Source organism: Buceros rhinoceros, unplaced genomic scaffold (assembly GCF_000710305.1).
Source record: "Buceros rhinoceros silvestris isolate BGI_N320 unplaced genomic scaffold, ASM71030v1 scaffold4284, whole genome shotgun sequence".
In the NCBI taxonomy this organism is placed as follows: Eukaryota; Metazoa; Chordata; class Aves; order Bucerotiformes; family Bucerotidae; genus Buceros; species Buceros rhinoceros.
Window position 1 is genome coordinate 51,503 of NW_010408703.1, and position 17,500 is coordinate 69,002.

Consider the following 17,500-nt stretch of genomic DNA (forward strand, 5'->3'; position numbering starts at 1 on the left):
CTTTTTTTCCCCTTTGTTTTTCCTGTATGATCAGACAGAATGCTCAGTGCTTCACTGTGTATCAAGTTTAATTTTGCTTTCTTTATCCAGTTGAGTTTTTCTATCTTTTCAGCTTGGCCTCTCAGTGGACCATGAATGCCTACTTAGCTTTACACACAAATTAAATCATTTGATTGCATAAAGTAACTATTATCCAGTAGGTTTCAGTCATTTCCAACTTGCGTTGAATTTAAAATGGTGAGCTAGAAGATAAAATTATCCATATTTTTCATAAATAAACAATACATTTTGATTCTAATTTAAACAAATATATTCTTAATTTATGCTTTGATATTTCAGAAAAATCTTCCTGTTCTACCAATGTCTGTAGCAAATTTGTACCTTTCCGTTATTTTCATCTACACTTTTTTCTTCTTTCTAAAAGACAAACCATTCTTAAGTAAATGCCACAGTATTACAAAGCAATGCAGATCTTCTCAGGTAGGCCAAAGCATTACTTCTACATGAGGGACAGTTTACCATTCACAGTAGAAGGTTTTGTATCACCCTGGACTCTAAATGGCTACCAGCTTTGCAGCTCTCTTGCTGGTCAGAGAGAGTTACAAAGTTTGTGTCACGATCAGTCAATATTGCTCTGATTACAAGAATAACTGCTTCAGTAAACAACATGTGTTTACTAAATTGTAGGTGCACAGTGAAGTCCTATTAAAGCCACAAGCACGAAAACACCTGCTCAAGTGACTTTCTTGAACGAGGGTCTGAAAAACTGTACCTCAGCAGTGTCTGACAAGTGGAGTGATGTCTTCATACCTCCAAATGTGTCCAGTTTCCAAAAATTCTAACTCTCTGCTAAGAACTTAGAAAAAAAGCATTTCTGCATAAAATTTTCACTGTTTTATGTAGAATTTAAGGGAGAATTACATACAGAACCTTTAAATTTTGATGTGGTAGAGTCTTTCTTCTTTCCATTAACAAAGATATGTTACTGCAACATTTTTGTAGAATGATCAGAAATAACTGATTTTATAATCATTTAACGGATGAAAATACTCTGCTTTTCATGCACATCTGCTATTAAGAAGGGGATTTTAGGATTAGCATCAGGTAATTTTGAATCACTAAATGTTAGAGAAGCTGTTATTTTTATTGAATAAAATTATTTTTAAAAACTTATTTGAAACATAAATAGCAATTGTTCTATTATAGAAAATTAAGAGCACACAACAGCCAACAAATTAATCGACTGGAGAATTAGACAAGCATAACCAACCAGCCCTAGCAGACCTTCGTCCAGTACTCAGGCTCACAATAAGATCCTAAATAAAATAAGTCAAGGTGTCACTCAATATATTTTGCTCTTGGTTTCAACCGTGATTTTTCTCATCTAGGGGTATGCATGTATTCTGCTTTAACAGAGGATAAAGTCTTCATCACCAGATAGCAACTTCTTCCTTGAAATTAAATTCTCTTTTGAATACCTGTGTAATACTTCTCTTCAGGTTTATTGTGTAAGGGAAATGTTTTTAATGAGCTACGTAACTTACCTGCTATCGCCTTCTTCCCACTGCTTTAATTGCTCTTTTAGTGCGCTGTAGTTGGTCTGTAACATCTGCAGCCTCTCTTTGCTTTCTTCATAGGCTGCTCTTAGCGCATCAGTTTCTTGAGTCTGTGTAGCACCAGAAACACAAGATAAAGAGGGCAAAATGTAAGAGGATATCACACAGGTCACATGAAACAAAAGTTCTGTTTATTCTGAGGCTCTTATTAAGAGACTCGGATACCCACATAGCAAAAACAGGAATCACAACTAGTAAAGTCAAATTTTTCTTTTGCTACTTTGGCAAATTTTTCTAATCTGGCAAAACTTACTTCTTAAATATCATTTTCATGTTACCAAGAAAGTTTTAAAAAATTTACTACTACTGCCAGTTTTTCTCTTGTGAATGCATTGGCCCAATACACCTAAAAATACATAGACTGAAAAAGGATTGTAAGTACTGCCTTTTCCTCCAAAATACTTTTTTTTCTAACTTCCAGCTAAATTAATCTACATATTTTCTAGAGAAACATTGGCTACACAGAAGTCCATATAAATCCTCCTAATTTTAAACGTCTTCAGGATTTCCTCAAATACTAATTTATCTATAAATACATATATAAACTCACAAGACTCAGACTGTGTCCTCTAGTTAAGTAACAAAAAGTAAAAACAAATTTTGCAACAGCTTTTATATAATCAAAACCACATAAAACCCTCATATACTACCTTTATACATAACGGTGAGACACAACTTGATTTACATTACAGGATAATGTCATGCAAGTTTAAAAGCAGATTTTCGTAAGTGACAATACTGTGCTCTGAAAAAACTGAATATTAAGAAACAGACATTCCCCAGTATAAAGTAAGTCAGATTCTGGCATACAGCAGTAAAGAATTCACTAGGCATTATCCCGTAGTAAAATCTGCCTTCAGTGCTTCGTTTCCAGTTCAGGGGGAGTTCTGCTAGTAAAGCAACTACAGAACGTGTTCCTTAATCTCTAAGTAAATCACAATACTTCATTTGCATGTGTTTGCTGCTTATACGCAAGGAGGTCTTTTCAGCATTAGCCAATAAATAAAGATACACCAATAGCCAAAGCTGCAAGCAATAATAAAAACATAAAAACATGGCAAGGATTTCTACAGTAGGGCTAACTACAAAGTACCTAGACTGAGCCTGGCTTCTAAAATGGAGCCCAGCTTTTATGACACGTACATTATATATATGTGTGTATATATATATAGTATTATATATAAAAATCCAGAAGTTTTATGAAAATGTTGACTCAGGCAACACAAAAAGCAGCTTCAGGAATAGAAACAGGTACCAAAGTGACCTTACCATTGAATATTTCCCCAAGGTTTTTTTTCCTGAAACTACCTCTAAAACTGATAAATTTATAAATTTAGAATTGCTTAAAAAGTACTTTGAATGTTTTTAAGTGGCTTATATAAACACTAAAATGGCATAAAAACCAATCACACAAATAGCAAGATAGATTTATGACAAAGGACACAGAGACTATTACCAAGCTTTGGTTGAAACTAGAACAGAATTTTTTTGCAAGAATTCAATTATAGATGCTGTGTTTTCAAGACAAGTTCATGAAATCACTGTTTTGAGATTTTTTAGTATTGCTGGTGAAAACTGATAAAGTCTGGTAAGGTACTGGAAAATAATCTCTTCAGTATAAATACTCAGAAGTTTATTAGTGCCCTTTCAGAGGTGCAACCAAGCATAGAATTTGGTCTTTCCTATTTATGAATCTACATTTTTCATTATTGCTTACCTGTTCCACTATCTATTCTGTTACCATTATTCCCTTCCCTCCCTTACCAGTTGCTCTGCTCTTGCAGAAATAGGAACTATACAATTAACTAACCTCTCTCTTTTTTTGAATTATTAAGCACTTCAGAACTTTAAATTTATACTGTAATTTCTATCATCTTAGTTCCATTTCTCTCTGAACTATGGGGTTTTTTTTGCAATAATTTCTCATTAATTTCAATACCTGTATCGTATATAGTTTTCTGCATAGTGACAGAAATGAGACAGAACATCCATCTCTAGCAGTGCTGGATCTGCAGGTTATTCTCCAGCTCTACAATGTCATTTGATAGAACTTCCCATGCAATAATGGAAGACAAAAGGACAAAGCCCAATCGGCAGGAGGAAGAACTCAACTGCCTGTGAAAAAAGTAACTTTGTTATTTGCAGGCAGTTCAGACAGGCCACAAGATTCTAATCACTACTTCAAAATTTTACTGAAATTGACCTGTAAAAACTTCAATTACAGTAAAAATTGAACTGAAATTGATTAAAAACCCCATAGTAATTCAATTTGACCACTCTTCCTAAATTGACAAGAAGTGAGGAATCTGACCATTACAAAAACTACTTTTTTCCAGAAGTAGTTATGTGGAAAAACCATAATATTATTTTCAGCATCTGAACACAGAATGGGACTATATATGAAACCTAAGCTAATCATAACAGTTTGCCCTTGCTCACATAAAAAAAAGTATTAAGATGGCTTTAAAGACTGATTGACATATTCCAGCTTTAATTCTCTCCAAAATTTAGACCTTTAAACAAAAGGATGAGAAAATTCAAAGAGAAGATCTTCTATTGCTTTTGAAAACTTTCACCTTAAAGGCTCCTCTAGACTGTGCCAGGGAACATGGTCCTAGAAACATTATATGAAAGAAGAAAACATATGATTTGCTCGTTTCAAATATTTAACTCTCGGTAATCAAAATCCCAGCCACTTCTTAAGGACTAACAGTAGATTGTTATTCAAAATCCACTAAATACTAATATTTACTTTGAAATACTCTTCCCTAAACAAGGGTGCAACAGGCATGTTCTGCTACTTTTTAGTATGTCCTGGAGTGCAGAAATGAAGCCGATTTTGCATCAAAACTACAGACACTTTGAATTTACATGATTACCCTACTTATATTTGCAATAAAGACAGTAGAGCCAACTTCCTTAGCCAGAATGAGTCAGCTGAGAAGTGGAAAATCCTATGAATGGGACCTTGCCCTTTCCTTTTTCTTTATAGCACTGACTGGGGCATCAAATATTTTTATTCTTGAAAAGCCCATAAAGCTGTGCATCTTTTGTTTTTAACTGTTACCATTTTTTCAGAAGGACTGATGAATAAAGTCACAATTTCATCTTCAGGATATGCATCATCAGTACGTTTATTGATAGAGCAAGCATATTTCTGAGCAAGTATATTTCAAGTATATCACATAGTCAACACTTTGCTTGAGGAAGCAATAATGCAAGTGACAGTTTCGAAAATGTTGATCGCATGCGTTACTTTTTGTTGGAAGCAATGTCTGAGAAGAGGCTAATATAAAGAAATCATACAAAATCAATAGAATTATTCCCATGTTAATGTTATGACAGCTGAGTTCACTGTCATGCTGGCAACAGCTTCACTGAATTCTGAACGCACTGCCACAGAGGTGTTTAATAAGTTGACCTGGGCCTCTACAGCTTCTTTTCAATCAGCTAAGGCATTCTGCAAAATAAACCAATAGGTTTCCTTGAGAAAATGACAGGAGTTCATACACTCAGTTTCAAGGGGAGCAATAAGACCTAGCCCCTAACGACCTCATGGATTAAGAGCTGTGACAAACAGAGATTCCACACTCGCAATATAACAAAGTTGCGCAGTTTGGTAAATTATGCTTTAAGTTGAAACAGAAGAAAGGACAATAGCAGTATGGTGATCAGTAAAAATTACGTTATGAGGTCATGCAGAGAGACTAACAGTCCTTTCTCTTCTGTATCTGGTTAGAAAATCATTCGTTTTCACTCCTCTTTCCAAAATAAAACACAAAGAAATGTGGAATTCTCTACAGTTTAAAACAACCACCACACACACTGCATGTGTAAGCTTTGCTGCCAAGGGTGGAGCAGCTGCAGTCCACAGTGCCAGAATAATCTGTAGCACCAGTGTCTTGTCAGGCCTATAACAGGAGGCCTGCCGAAAGCCAGTTCCCAGGTAAAGCTGGTAGGACATGTCTTAGCTTTCTCAACAGAGAGCAAAAACATAAGAAAACTAATCCTCTAAAACCCAGGAATAAGGAGTGAGACAGCCTGTAAGACTATATTGAAGTCTAAATTCTATCTTCTGTTCATATACTCCACATGTGTTAAGATGCTCTATTAAACTCTCTCAAGTATACAGGGTGATGAACATCTACATTTGTGCTAAAATGTAATGCCATTCATATTTTTTCTAAAATTGACTTATTACATATAAGTGTCTTTTAGCACGAAGCAGGAACTCAGGACTATAGTTTGGAGGGCTCCCAAAGTTTTTCCACTTACCTGACAATTCTCACAGCATGTTCAATATAACCATTTCTGCTTTAGGCTACATATACTGAAAATATCTTTCAAATTCCAGACCTCCGAACAAACATAAGCAACGAAGAAAACAAAAAAAGAATAAGGAAAACGGAATTGAAAATGAAGGAAAAGGAAAAGAAAATGAAGGAAAATTAAAATGAAAAAGAGTGCAAATTTTAAGTATTTAAGAAAATACGGCTCAGGGTTTGGGTGTTGCATTCTGAAGTGCAAATTGTAACCAAGAGGTCATTCAAAAGGCACTATTTTTGAAGTAAAAAACCCAAACCAACAAAAATCTATAAAACGGGGACAAAAAGTGAAATTGTAATACAAACTCAATCAAGCTTTTCTATCAAAGGTTGAGGAGGGGGCATGTTGGGGTTTGTTTTTACCGCATTTGTTAGAACAACTCCTGACACATAAATTCTAAAAGCACAAAAGCTAAATCTGCTCCAAGCAATTGATTTCAGCATTTTAAAATATTTACTTCACTGTATGAAAAAAAAATTCTTTGTACTTTCTGCTTCATTTTATTTCTCTATGAATATACTAATTTCTTAGAATATGTACCCTCCATAAATTTTTAAAACATATTTAACAAGCGCAACCATTGATGACAGCTTGATCAGGCTTCCACAGGACTGCAGGAGTACCAACACAAGATTCCTAGCAGTAAAGGGAAAAGGCAAACTAATGGAGAGTGCTCTCTTATGCTAACACACTTACAGTCCATAATCATACGTGCATTTTGCATTTTTAAAATGTCTGTTTATTTTGGTATAGCTTTATCTATGAAAGCTTATAGCTAAAAGGGGTTTTTTTATCTTTATTTTTTTAATGTTCACCTTTAACTGTAGTGTCTTCTCCAAGTTTTCAATTCTCCTTTCAGCTGTTTTAAGCTTCCTTAGCTCCTCTGACTCTCTAAAAGAGCTCTTTGGGGACAGAGACCTTGAACGTTTCACAGGTGGTTCCTGGAGAATAAAACAAGGACATGGTTGAACTAGTTGGAACACCAGATTATGAAAGACATGCAGAATTAAAGAAGAAGTAATTTTGAATACTAATAATGAATTATAAAAAAAAAAAATCTGCACGGAATACCAGAGAAATAACAAGCAGAATTACCACAGCGCTACCACTAAAGGTTTCTCTGTGACTCGTTAATGAGAATATTCATTTACATTTACATTGTTTCTTTCAGAATAATGATGTCCCATTAGGGAAGACTAAAGGGTTATAGACTCAGAAATGCAAGAAACCTCATTACAAAGGAGGGGATAGAGGCTGGTCTAATTGCTCTATAAGGGTCCAAGGTTACACTTGATAGGACAACCAGAAACAAGAGGGAAAGGATTTTTTTCCCTTTGAAATAGTTTAACACACTGTGAAGTTGAAGGAACAATATGCTTGAGGAATATAAATACAACAGACAGTAGATCTTATACCATAATGACCATATGGTCATTAACTATAATGTGACTAACTAGAGACAAGAATATGTGTTTATATTATGTACAGCTTCATATAGCAATCTGGAGAAAGAATATGTGAAAGTAACACTTAAACTGGGCAGCTTTCTTGTTCATTCTATGTCATATGTCCTTATGGCAAAGAAAAAAAGACCTCATCAAATTAGACTTTCTGATTTTCTGAATAACTTTGTTAAGGACAGAAAAATGCTAGCACATTAATACTGATAAAGTAAAAAGCTATTACACAAATACATAAAGTCAAACAAAAACTTAAGATTAATTGTGATTATTGTTGTTGCACGCTGCCATTTTCAGCGTAAAATAACTGATACACAATAAAAGTAATTCAGGATAAAGGCTTCTTGAATACCATACATTTCAACAGTTTCACTATTCCATTAAATTAATCTTAAAGAGAATCTTAATTAGCAACTGGCAGTTTTTATTTTGACCATTACTGTCCAGTATTAAATGTTTACAAGACACTCTATTAACACACTTTCACTTTAAAACACTTGGGTTTCCAAAAGGAAAGAAAAAACCCCTAAGACTTTATATATAGCTACCTGGGTTTGTGCTCTCGTGGAAAAAAATGTTGAAAAATTCTAACTGTTCATGGACAAGGAAATCATTCCCTGTGAGAACAGGTGGGATTGGTGACGTGCCTTAAAAAACATTCTATTGCTTGAATACATTTTTAGCTGTCTAGTGATCATACTAGAAAGAAGGAACTGGGTCTGGGCTTTACAGATGCACATAGGTAGTTTGAAGGCAGTCTTTGCTAAGAAGGCAAACAGTTTAATTTTCCTACCAAGACAGAAAAGACTGTGTAGTAAAATACTCTGTTGATCGCCTGGGGCTGTTGCAGTTTGGTAGAGGACATTTGTAATACCCTTCTCACAACTGCAAACTTTGCTGCTGCTGCTGCCGGGTTTAAGAACGTAATTTTAAATCTAATTCAACAGTAAAATTAAACATACTAGTATAAAATATATAATAAAATTGTAATGTTTAGAACATTTCCTACATGTTTAGGAGAAAGAAAAAGTGCAGTTTTCTGTGTAAAGAATGTTAATCCAAGTTAGTAAAGGGTAACAACAAGAGATTTTTCATCAAATGATCTGAAAAATGTTTAAAAAAGACTAAGCCAAACAGCAGAAAAACAAATAAACAGGTTTTGTAATATTAATAGATATGAAACTTGGTTACAAAAGGTTTAATGTAAAGAAATAGCTGGTAAGTGGATGTGACACACAGTAACTGTTACTGGAGGCACAGTAAGCTGAAAAATAAAGGATGTTTCTTTTCTAAACAACCTTCTGTTACCCATCTGCACCATCAAAGACACTATGGGATGAAGGTGGAAATAATCATGTTCTTGAATCCAACAAGTTTTGTGTTGGTTGGATGGAGTCTCAAAACAAATTACAAAAAAGAAAAAAAGTAAAAAAAAAAGAAGAAAAAAAAAGTAAAAAAAACCCCAAAAGACGAGGGGTGAGGGTAATAAAAGGGAATCAGAAATCTTACTGAAGTGTCTTTGAGAAATTTGGTGCACACACAGAACAGATCATTGCCAGGATACAGCACTGAAGACAGTACACAGTTAACTTTTTTATCAGAGAAATACTGTTGAAGCTGAACAAGGGTCTACATATCAAAACACGAAAAGATTCTCTAGAATATAATTTCAAAATTTGTATTTATTCAAGGAAGTGTGACTGCTTTACTCATGACATGGTGATCACTTAATGACAAACACAGCTCTCTCAGATTATTCTAAGGAAACAAGAAATGCCATTGTGGTGATTTAATACCCACCCAACCGCTTGCTCTCTCTCCCTCCTCACCAGGGCAGAGAGCAAATAGGGTGAAAACGCTCATGGGCTGAGACAAAGAAACGGAGATTGCTTACCATTCACAATCACGTGCAGACACAACTTTGGAAAAATTAACTTAAGTTATTGACAAAATAGATTTGAGTAGTAAGAAATAAAAGAAAATATTAAACCAAAACCTTCTCCCCACCCTGCTTCCAAGGCAACTTCAGTCCTTCACTCCTGGCTCCTTTACCTCCTCCTGAGCAGTGAAGGGAGTTGGGAAATGGGGGTTACAATCAGTCCATAACAGCTCTTCTCGATCACACTTTCCTCACTGCCACTCTGTCCTCCTCAGACTTGTCCTCTGCTCCAGTGTGGGATAAACCTGTTCCAGAGTGGGTCCTCCATGGACCACAGTTCCTTTTGGAAGAACCTGTTCCAGCATGGACTCCTCTCCACATACCACAGTTTCTATGAGGGAATATCCATCTGCTCTTGTGCGGGCTTCTCCAAAAGCTGTAGTGTGGACTTGTGCTCCATGGCAGTCCTGTCCGTGGGCTGCAGGGAAATACCTGCTCCAGCAACTGGAGAACCTTCTCCATCTCCTCTTTCTCTGACCTTGGTGTTTGCAGGGCTGTATCTCACCTTCTATTCTTCACTCTAAACTGCCTGCGCAGCAGTTTGTCTTTTTGTAAACACATTTTCATAGAAGCGCCACCACATACTACTAAACAGATGTTCTAAAATATGCTTTTCTCAAAAATAGCATACAGTGCAAGATATTGAGAAAGAACAAGCCATACAGTTTTCAAAGGAAACGTTAAGGCCCAGTCAACATGGATTTCTGAAGGGCAGGTCCTGTTTTTACCAACCTGATCTCCTTCCATGACAAGGTGACCCATTTAGTGGTTGAGGGGAGAGCTGTGGATGTTGTTTATCTGGACTTTAATAAGTTTCTCATCACATTCTTCTGCAGAAAGCGGCTGCCTGTGGCCTGGATGGGTGGACACTTCACTGCATAAAAAACTGGCTGGATGGCCAGGCCCAGAGTGGTAGGGAATGGAGTTCGCTCCAGCTGGCGGACGGTCACCAATGGTGTTCCTCAGGGCTCAGTCTTGGGGCCTGTTCTCTTCAACATCTTTATCAATGATCTGGATGAGGGGATCGAGTGCACCCTCGGTAAGTTCGCAGATGACACCAAGTTGGGAGCTAGTGTTGATCTGCCTGAAGGTCGGGAGGCTCTACAGAGGGATCTGGACAGGCTGGATCGATGGGGTGAGGCCACTTGTATGAAATTCAACAAGACCAAGTGCCGTGTCCTGCACTTGGGCCACAACAACCCTCTGCAGTGTTACAGGCTTGGGGAGGAGTGGCTGGAGAGCTGCACAGTAGAGAAGGACCTGGGAATGTTGGTCGACAGCTGGTCGAATATGAGCCAGCAGTGTGCCCAGGTGGCCAAGAAAGCTAATGGCATCCTGGCTTGTATCAGAAATAGTGCGGCCAGCAGGAAGAGGAAAGTGATTGACCCCCTCTACTCAGCACTGGTGAGACCACACCTTGAATACTGTGTCCAGTTTTGGGCCCCTCACTTCAAGAAGGATGTTGAGGTGCTGGAGCAGGTTCAGAAAAGGGCAACAAAGCTGGTGAAGGGTTTAGAGAACCTATCTCATGAGGAGCAGCTGAGGGAACTGGGATTGTTTAGTCTGGAGAAGAGGAGGCTAGGGGAGACCTCATCGCTCTCTACAACTACCTGAAAGGACACTGTGGGGAGCTGGGTGGGGGTCAGTCTCTTCTTCCATGTTACGAATGGCAGGATGAAAGGGAAGTTGCATCAAGGGAAATTTAGGTTAGATATTAGGAAGAATTTCTTTACAGAGAGAGTCATTAAGCATTGGAACAGGTTGCCCAGGGAAGTGGTGGAGTCCCAGTCCCTGAAGGTGTTTAGAAGACATGTGGATGTGGTGTTGAGGAACATGGTTTAGGGAACCTGACAGTGCAGGCTGAACAGTTGGACTCAATGATCTTAAAGGTGTCTTCCAACTAGATGATTCTGTGATTCTGTTATGAGATACCAATGTGAAAAACCAGGAGATTTCTAAGGAAGCAGAATATGATATGATAGTCTGCCCTTGTATACTATTTCTATCACACAGAAGCACGTTCCTATTTGCTTCCTTGGTACAGAAATCTCTTCCGAGTTTCCTATAGTGTATACGTTCACAATTAAAAAAAAAATTAGATGAGGAAGAAACTGAACACATTGAAAAACATTATAACTTCAGCTGATTTAATAAATCCATTTAAGCCACAGAATTATTTACAGATCTATTTCATTAGCTATAGCTTATAGCTGTTACTGTTACCTGGGGCCTAAATTTAACAGCTAGTAATGATAAACGAGGCAGTCCAGTACTACACAGAGTAATAAAAAGTCAGAAGAATAAACTTCAAAAGGACGTTGATCTCATTCTTCTTAGAAAAAATACATCATACTTTAAAAAAAAAGAAATTTGGGGAAAAAAAGCACATTTTTTTTCATTTATAAAATGATAATAATAACCATTTATATTTTTCTCATTTTCCCTCCAGGTGAACATGGTCATTCTGATAAACATCACAAAACAAATGATAAATATTCATTTAAACAAACCTACAAAGAATTTATCCTTCAAATATTTCATTTAATTAAAATTCCCTTATCCAGTATTTAATAAGGTAAAACCTTCTACTCCCAACAGCTATTTTAACAAGTCTTTGGCAGATAACACAAGAACCATTCAAACAAGCTTCCAGAATTATAAGTAGCATCAACAGATATTAAAATTATTATCTGGACCCTTGAGCAAAAATGTTTTGCATTACTATCCTGACTTAGACACAAATATAGAAGACAATAAAACTACCCTACCTCATGTTTTCTTCCAGTCCTTATATTGTTGCTTTCCAAAGTATCTGTAATGTACAAATTATGCTCTGCTAGGTTAAGACTCACTTTTTTCAGTTTTTCCTGGACAAGCTCAATTTCAGATTTTTGCATAGTAGTGAGATACTCTAGCTCTCTTAAATAAGGCTGTTGAAACACCTAGAAAATGACAGTACAGATATATACATTAGTAAGAAAAAATCGGAAGCGTAAGAAAGCGTTTAGAAAAAAGTGCCAAGTGAAACACTACATTAGCGATATTACAGAAACCTGTGAGAGCTGTAAATAATGCTGGTTTTGTAAATGATTCATGAATCCATAATCAAAACCAGATCCCAAAGTGTTAAACAAGCATTTTCACACCAGTACCACCCTATTTTCCTAATCCAAATTTACAGGCTTAGCAATCATTGTTTTATACAGATGTTTTTTCTGCAGCAACTTATTCTACTATGGTATTTTGTATCTCACATGCTATCAAAATTTGCTGAGAAAACATTTTATCTCAGAGACTTGTTTCTGGTGGAATTTCAAGTTGGTAATTACCAGTGGCCTGTCAAACATTTAAAAAAAAACCAAAATCTTTAACTGCATATTCTGTCAATAAAGATATTCTTCGTTAATTACTGCCTCAGATAAGTAGCTCTTTAATGTAAATCTACAACATGTATCCACTATGTCCATAAACTCAGACAGCACAAATCTTGCGGTCAAGCTGAAGACATACAGAAAAAAGAGATGGTAATTCTAGATTGGTGTTACTCAAGGCAGTTATGTCATTTCCTGAAGCCACTGAACTCCAGGACCCCTTCCAGCTATCTCTCTGTTCACAACAATTCCTTGACACAAAACAACACTGATGCACATCGCTCACTTTGGATCCCTTACAAAACTTGTTCGGACCAAAACACATTTTCATTGGTACCAGCTATCTCTAAGTCATATATCCCTGATGTCCAATACAGGCATCATGTGTACAGTACACATGATGAAGCATGGTCAAGTTACTATGGCTTGATAAATTACTCCTTGTCAGTTGAGTTTTCATTAACTGCCTGTGATCACATCCCACTACATTATAACCACAAGGCAAAACATTGCCAGTTTAGCATTAGCAACTGTGTCTGCTGAGGCGCTCTATGGCAATCACAAAGTGAAATGTTTTAGTTCAAACCTCCTCCACCGTGCTTTAAGCTGGGAAAGCCATTTACCTTGCAACAGCTGTGTTAGACAAAGATAATATAATTCCCAGATGGTCAATGCATTCAGGCACCTAGAGGTTAGCACCCCAGCACTATTGCTGAAAGAAAAGATGGTGCAATCCCTCTCTGTAATCAACTGCACAAATAAAAGGGCAGGTTAGTTTACAAAGTCAATGCAAGTGGCTTGAACTGACCCAGCTGACGTTGTATTGCACTGATTAAGGCAAATTCATGAAACCCCTATTGCCAGTGGTGTTCTGACAGCAATGATGAGCAGCTAAGGAAACAGAAAAATCTCCAATCAGTAAAGCTTGATCCAGAAGACAACTTTCTCGAGGCTGACCAAAAGTAGTATTTTACACCTACTTCCTCTAATTAGTGAAGTTCTGACAACCTGCCTTCCTTGCAAGTGTGCAATGATCACATTTTTAAGACAAATACTCATTTCAGTAGAAAGGAAAGAACTTGGTACAGTTATCACTTGTTCCTATTATCTCAATTGGTATCTCAATACTGGTATGTCCCAAACAAAACAAGTCTGGTATACTGATAAAATATCAGAGAAGGCAGTGTAAAAAGGTTAAGCAAACCAGAAGTCCAAATTCATGCCAATCAAGAAACAAGATGGTTCAAAGTTGCTTAAAATCAATCAAGCAAACACACTAATAAGCTTAGCATTTGACAGAAACAGATCAATAAGCATAGCCAGTTTATTTCTTTATATGCAGAATATGATACTTTTTATGACATGTAAATTCACACTTTCTACAAATAAATTCCAAATTAGAAATACCAAGAGTTTATTTCAGAAAAGGTGCAACTGCTCATACACCAAAGAAGCACAGGAAAGTTGTCAGAGAGTACAAGTTGCCCATGCTTTTGCTGACTGTTCTTCAAATGGTTTCTGTTGCTCATTTTGCATAATTTAGGCCATATGTAGTTGCAAGCAGATGTAATTTTCACCTACGATCAGCAAAGGCCAGTTTATAACTAGAACAAAAACTCTACACAGAGGGGAAAAAAAGGAAAATAGAAAAATGAATAAACAAGCCATGGACTGAAAAGAATATTTACAAGACAACTGGACTTTTTTCTTCATTTGACCAAAACCTTAGCACTCTAAAAATAAGAAAAAAAAAAAAAATCCAACAAAACCTAGAAGACAGAAATAGTGGCAGTAGATAGGGGAAACATAGTTATACTTCAGTTACATAATTACTTCTTTTTTTACTCGAAATTTAGTCTGATTAAGAAATACACCTACCAACTTGTCCCATTTTACTGATTTCTCATCTGCATGTAAAAAAAAAAGACGCCTACGTGTAACTTCACTCTTCACTAAAAACCTTCACTCTTGAAATCTTTCAAATTCATATTACTGTTACTTTAAAGTCTCCAGTTGTTAAATGTTGCTGTCTTTTAAACCACGAGAATTACACAAATTTACCTACCAACTAACTTCTTATTGTACCACTACTATTTAATTTCTTTCAAAAAGGAAATACAGAGTAGTTTGAAATGAAAATCCTTTTAAGAGTCACAGAATTAAGTGAGCAAGTATTAAAACATTGTTCCTCTCTGTCAGTCAAGTCCTAATATTAACTTTAATAGGACCAATATATGAACAGTATTCTTCATTTTGGCTTTTTCTTCCCCCTCTGCTCTTTTTCTCTCCACAAGGAGATCTCTAGAAATTACTATGCAGTGATAAATATTTCAAATCAAAAATACTGTAAAGGCACAGTTCCTAATAAAACTTTTACAGCAATCTTTGTGCATATGCATACAGATACATACTCCTCAGAAAACTAAACCAAACAAAACCAGTCTTAGATCTTGACTTATAACTACAAAATGCTTCTTTTTACCCTCAAAATAATCAGCAGATCCGATCTTGCTATATAATTTGGGTCTATGATATCCTCACTCTTTCACGGGCACCCCCTTGCTGTGCGGAAGGAGCTTGCGTGCCCTTGTGAGGTTGAGAGCTGTGCTGGTGGTGGTATGTGCCTCCGGTGGGGTCTCCCAGGCCAGACAGGTCTCAGCTGAAGGGTCAGACAAAGTGTGTCCGCGGGCAGGATGGGCTCACTAGCCTTCGGGCAGCCATCCTGGGAGAAGGACAACTCTAACCCAAACCCGGGCAGATGGAGCTCGTTTAGCCTTGTAAGGCATCCATCATCTCAGAGAAGGATACTCTAACCAAACCTATGACCTGAGGACTTCGCTGTCACCGTCCAAGCTCGCTAGGCCCTGGCAGATGAACCTCAGGTGTAAAGGGTGGGGCCAGTTCCACGCACGCTGTGTCTTACCTAAAAAATCCACTGCGCAGGCCGGAAGGGTTTACTCACGTTTGCAAAGCCCTGTAGCAACCATCAGCGCACTTGCAGTAAGCGTGGGGAAAACCCTTCCCAAATCTTCGTTTGCAAAGCCAAGCCATGATGATAACAATGATGATATTCTCAAAATCTATTCCATTTTTAAAAGGATGCACGTGAAGTTTCTTGAGTTCAAGAAATTCTAAGAACACTAATGTAACCTGATGATGGCATTTAAATACTGAAGCTTTGCTTATCAATTGCCTCCAGTTTAAGAAGAGCTGTGTACCATTTTCTGTTAAATTTAACATATCCTTCACTATTTGATGAATTTCCTACCCTAGAGGAATTTGTTTACTCAAATATCAAGAGAATTTTTAAACATGAATTTTTTAGATTTGAAAAAGATCTTCCAAAGACAGAAAGATGATTGAAATTCCTCTCTCTGGTCTTTTGTTTCAGATTCATGTCTATTTAACTTTATATTACTACACTTCTATGTTCCAGGTATCCTTGGTTAAGAGCAAAAAAATCACCAAACCCAAATTATTTAGTGAAAAGATTTGGCTATTATGAGAACCTCAATTTATTCTGTACAAAATATGACTCTATGAAGAACCCAGAGTTCCAAGATTTATGCATGAAGAAAGAACTGCAATTTCATCAGATCCTTGGAAAGAAATGCAACCTTTTCTTGGTTTTTCACTTTCTAGCTTTACATCTGAACTCTTTGAACTCTTACTTGTAATCTAAGAACTAAGAGAAACACTACTATCAGCAAGGCCAAAATGGTAAATATTTTGGACTATAAGGGAGCTCTGATTAAAAAATTCCTAACACAATCAGAAAAAAAGCACAATCTTGTTTTTCAAGACTTCATAAAACATCCAACATCCAAGCTCTGTAAGAAGCATATAGCTCAGTTTCATAGGAAAGAAGAAAATATGCAATTCGGAAAAACAAAAAGAAGTTACACGCTAAAAGGCAGCAACATATTCTCCCATACCTTGTGTCTCAGAATTAACATCGTGGATCTTTGATCTCACAAACTGAAATAGTAATTCATCTCAAAGAGTTCCATGAATATTCACTTCCTAAAGTCTATTTTGAACCATATGTCTAAAACTAAAATACCCACAAGACAATCATCTCAGTGTACACATAATGTTGACCCTCTTCACAGTCTATCTCATCTACACGTTGAGTACCTCTCTCCCAGGTTGAAGCATCTTAGGTTAGATTCTGCCTGTATTATGAAGTCTAGCTTACGATAATAATGGATTCTTCTTTCACTAGGCAAAATCAGTTTATATCATATGCTATTTTATCACAAAAGATACTTAATTTTTTCATGCTGAAACACAACATGCAAAACCTATATTCTAAAAAAATTCAGATTTTTATTCAGATGTTTAATTATGTTTTACTCCAGGAAGTATTTATTTCAGCATATCTGAGCTGACCTCTCACTCCTCTTATGCTTACATGTCTTTTTAAAGTAAGACACAGCTGATGTTTTCTGCATTAATCAAGATGAAGCGTAAGCACTATCTTTGCCACAAAGCTGTACCATTAGGACAACCATCCACACCATCCTTAAGGAATGAAATCCAATGTCACCCTTTCAACGCTGCTGTCAGTCATCACAAACAGTACCAAACAAAATGGAGAAAATACAGCTATGCTCCACCATACTTCTGCATGACTTTCCTGAATCAGGAAAAGAGAGCATGTATAAAGGAAATGGATATCTAAGAGCTTCAGAACAAGTAACACAGCCTTACGTCTTACCCCTGCTTTCCCTCAACTTCCTCAGCACAAAACTATGCTAACACTAACTGCGCAGTACCAAAACCAGT

General features: G+C 36.7%; 1 protein-coding gene across 1 annotated transcript in view; it reads right to left on the reverse strand.

The window, feature by feature from the left end:
• Positions 1 to 17,500, reverse strand: part of CNTLN (centlein, centrosomal protein) — a gene marked incomplete at both ends in the record, with an annotated part of 114,803 nt that overhangs the window by 32,989 nt on the left and 64,314 nt on the right. The window contains 2 exons of the mRNA XM_010134950.1: positions 1,545 to 1,668; positions 6,823 to 6,883. Coding sequence (XP_010133252.1) covers positions 1,545 to 1,668; positions 6,823 to 6,883 — 185 coding nt within the window. The remainder of the gene's footprint in view (positions 1 to 1,544; positions 1,669 to 6,822; positions 6,884 to 17,500) is intronic.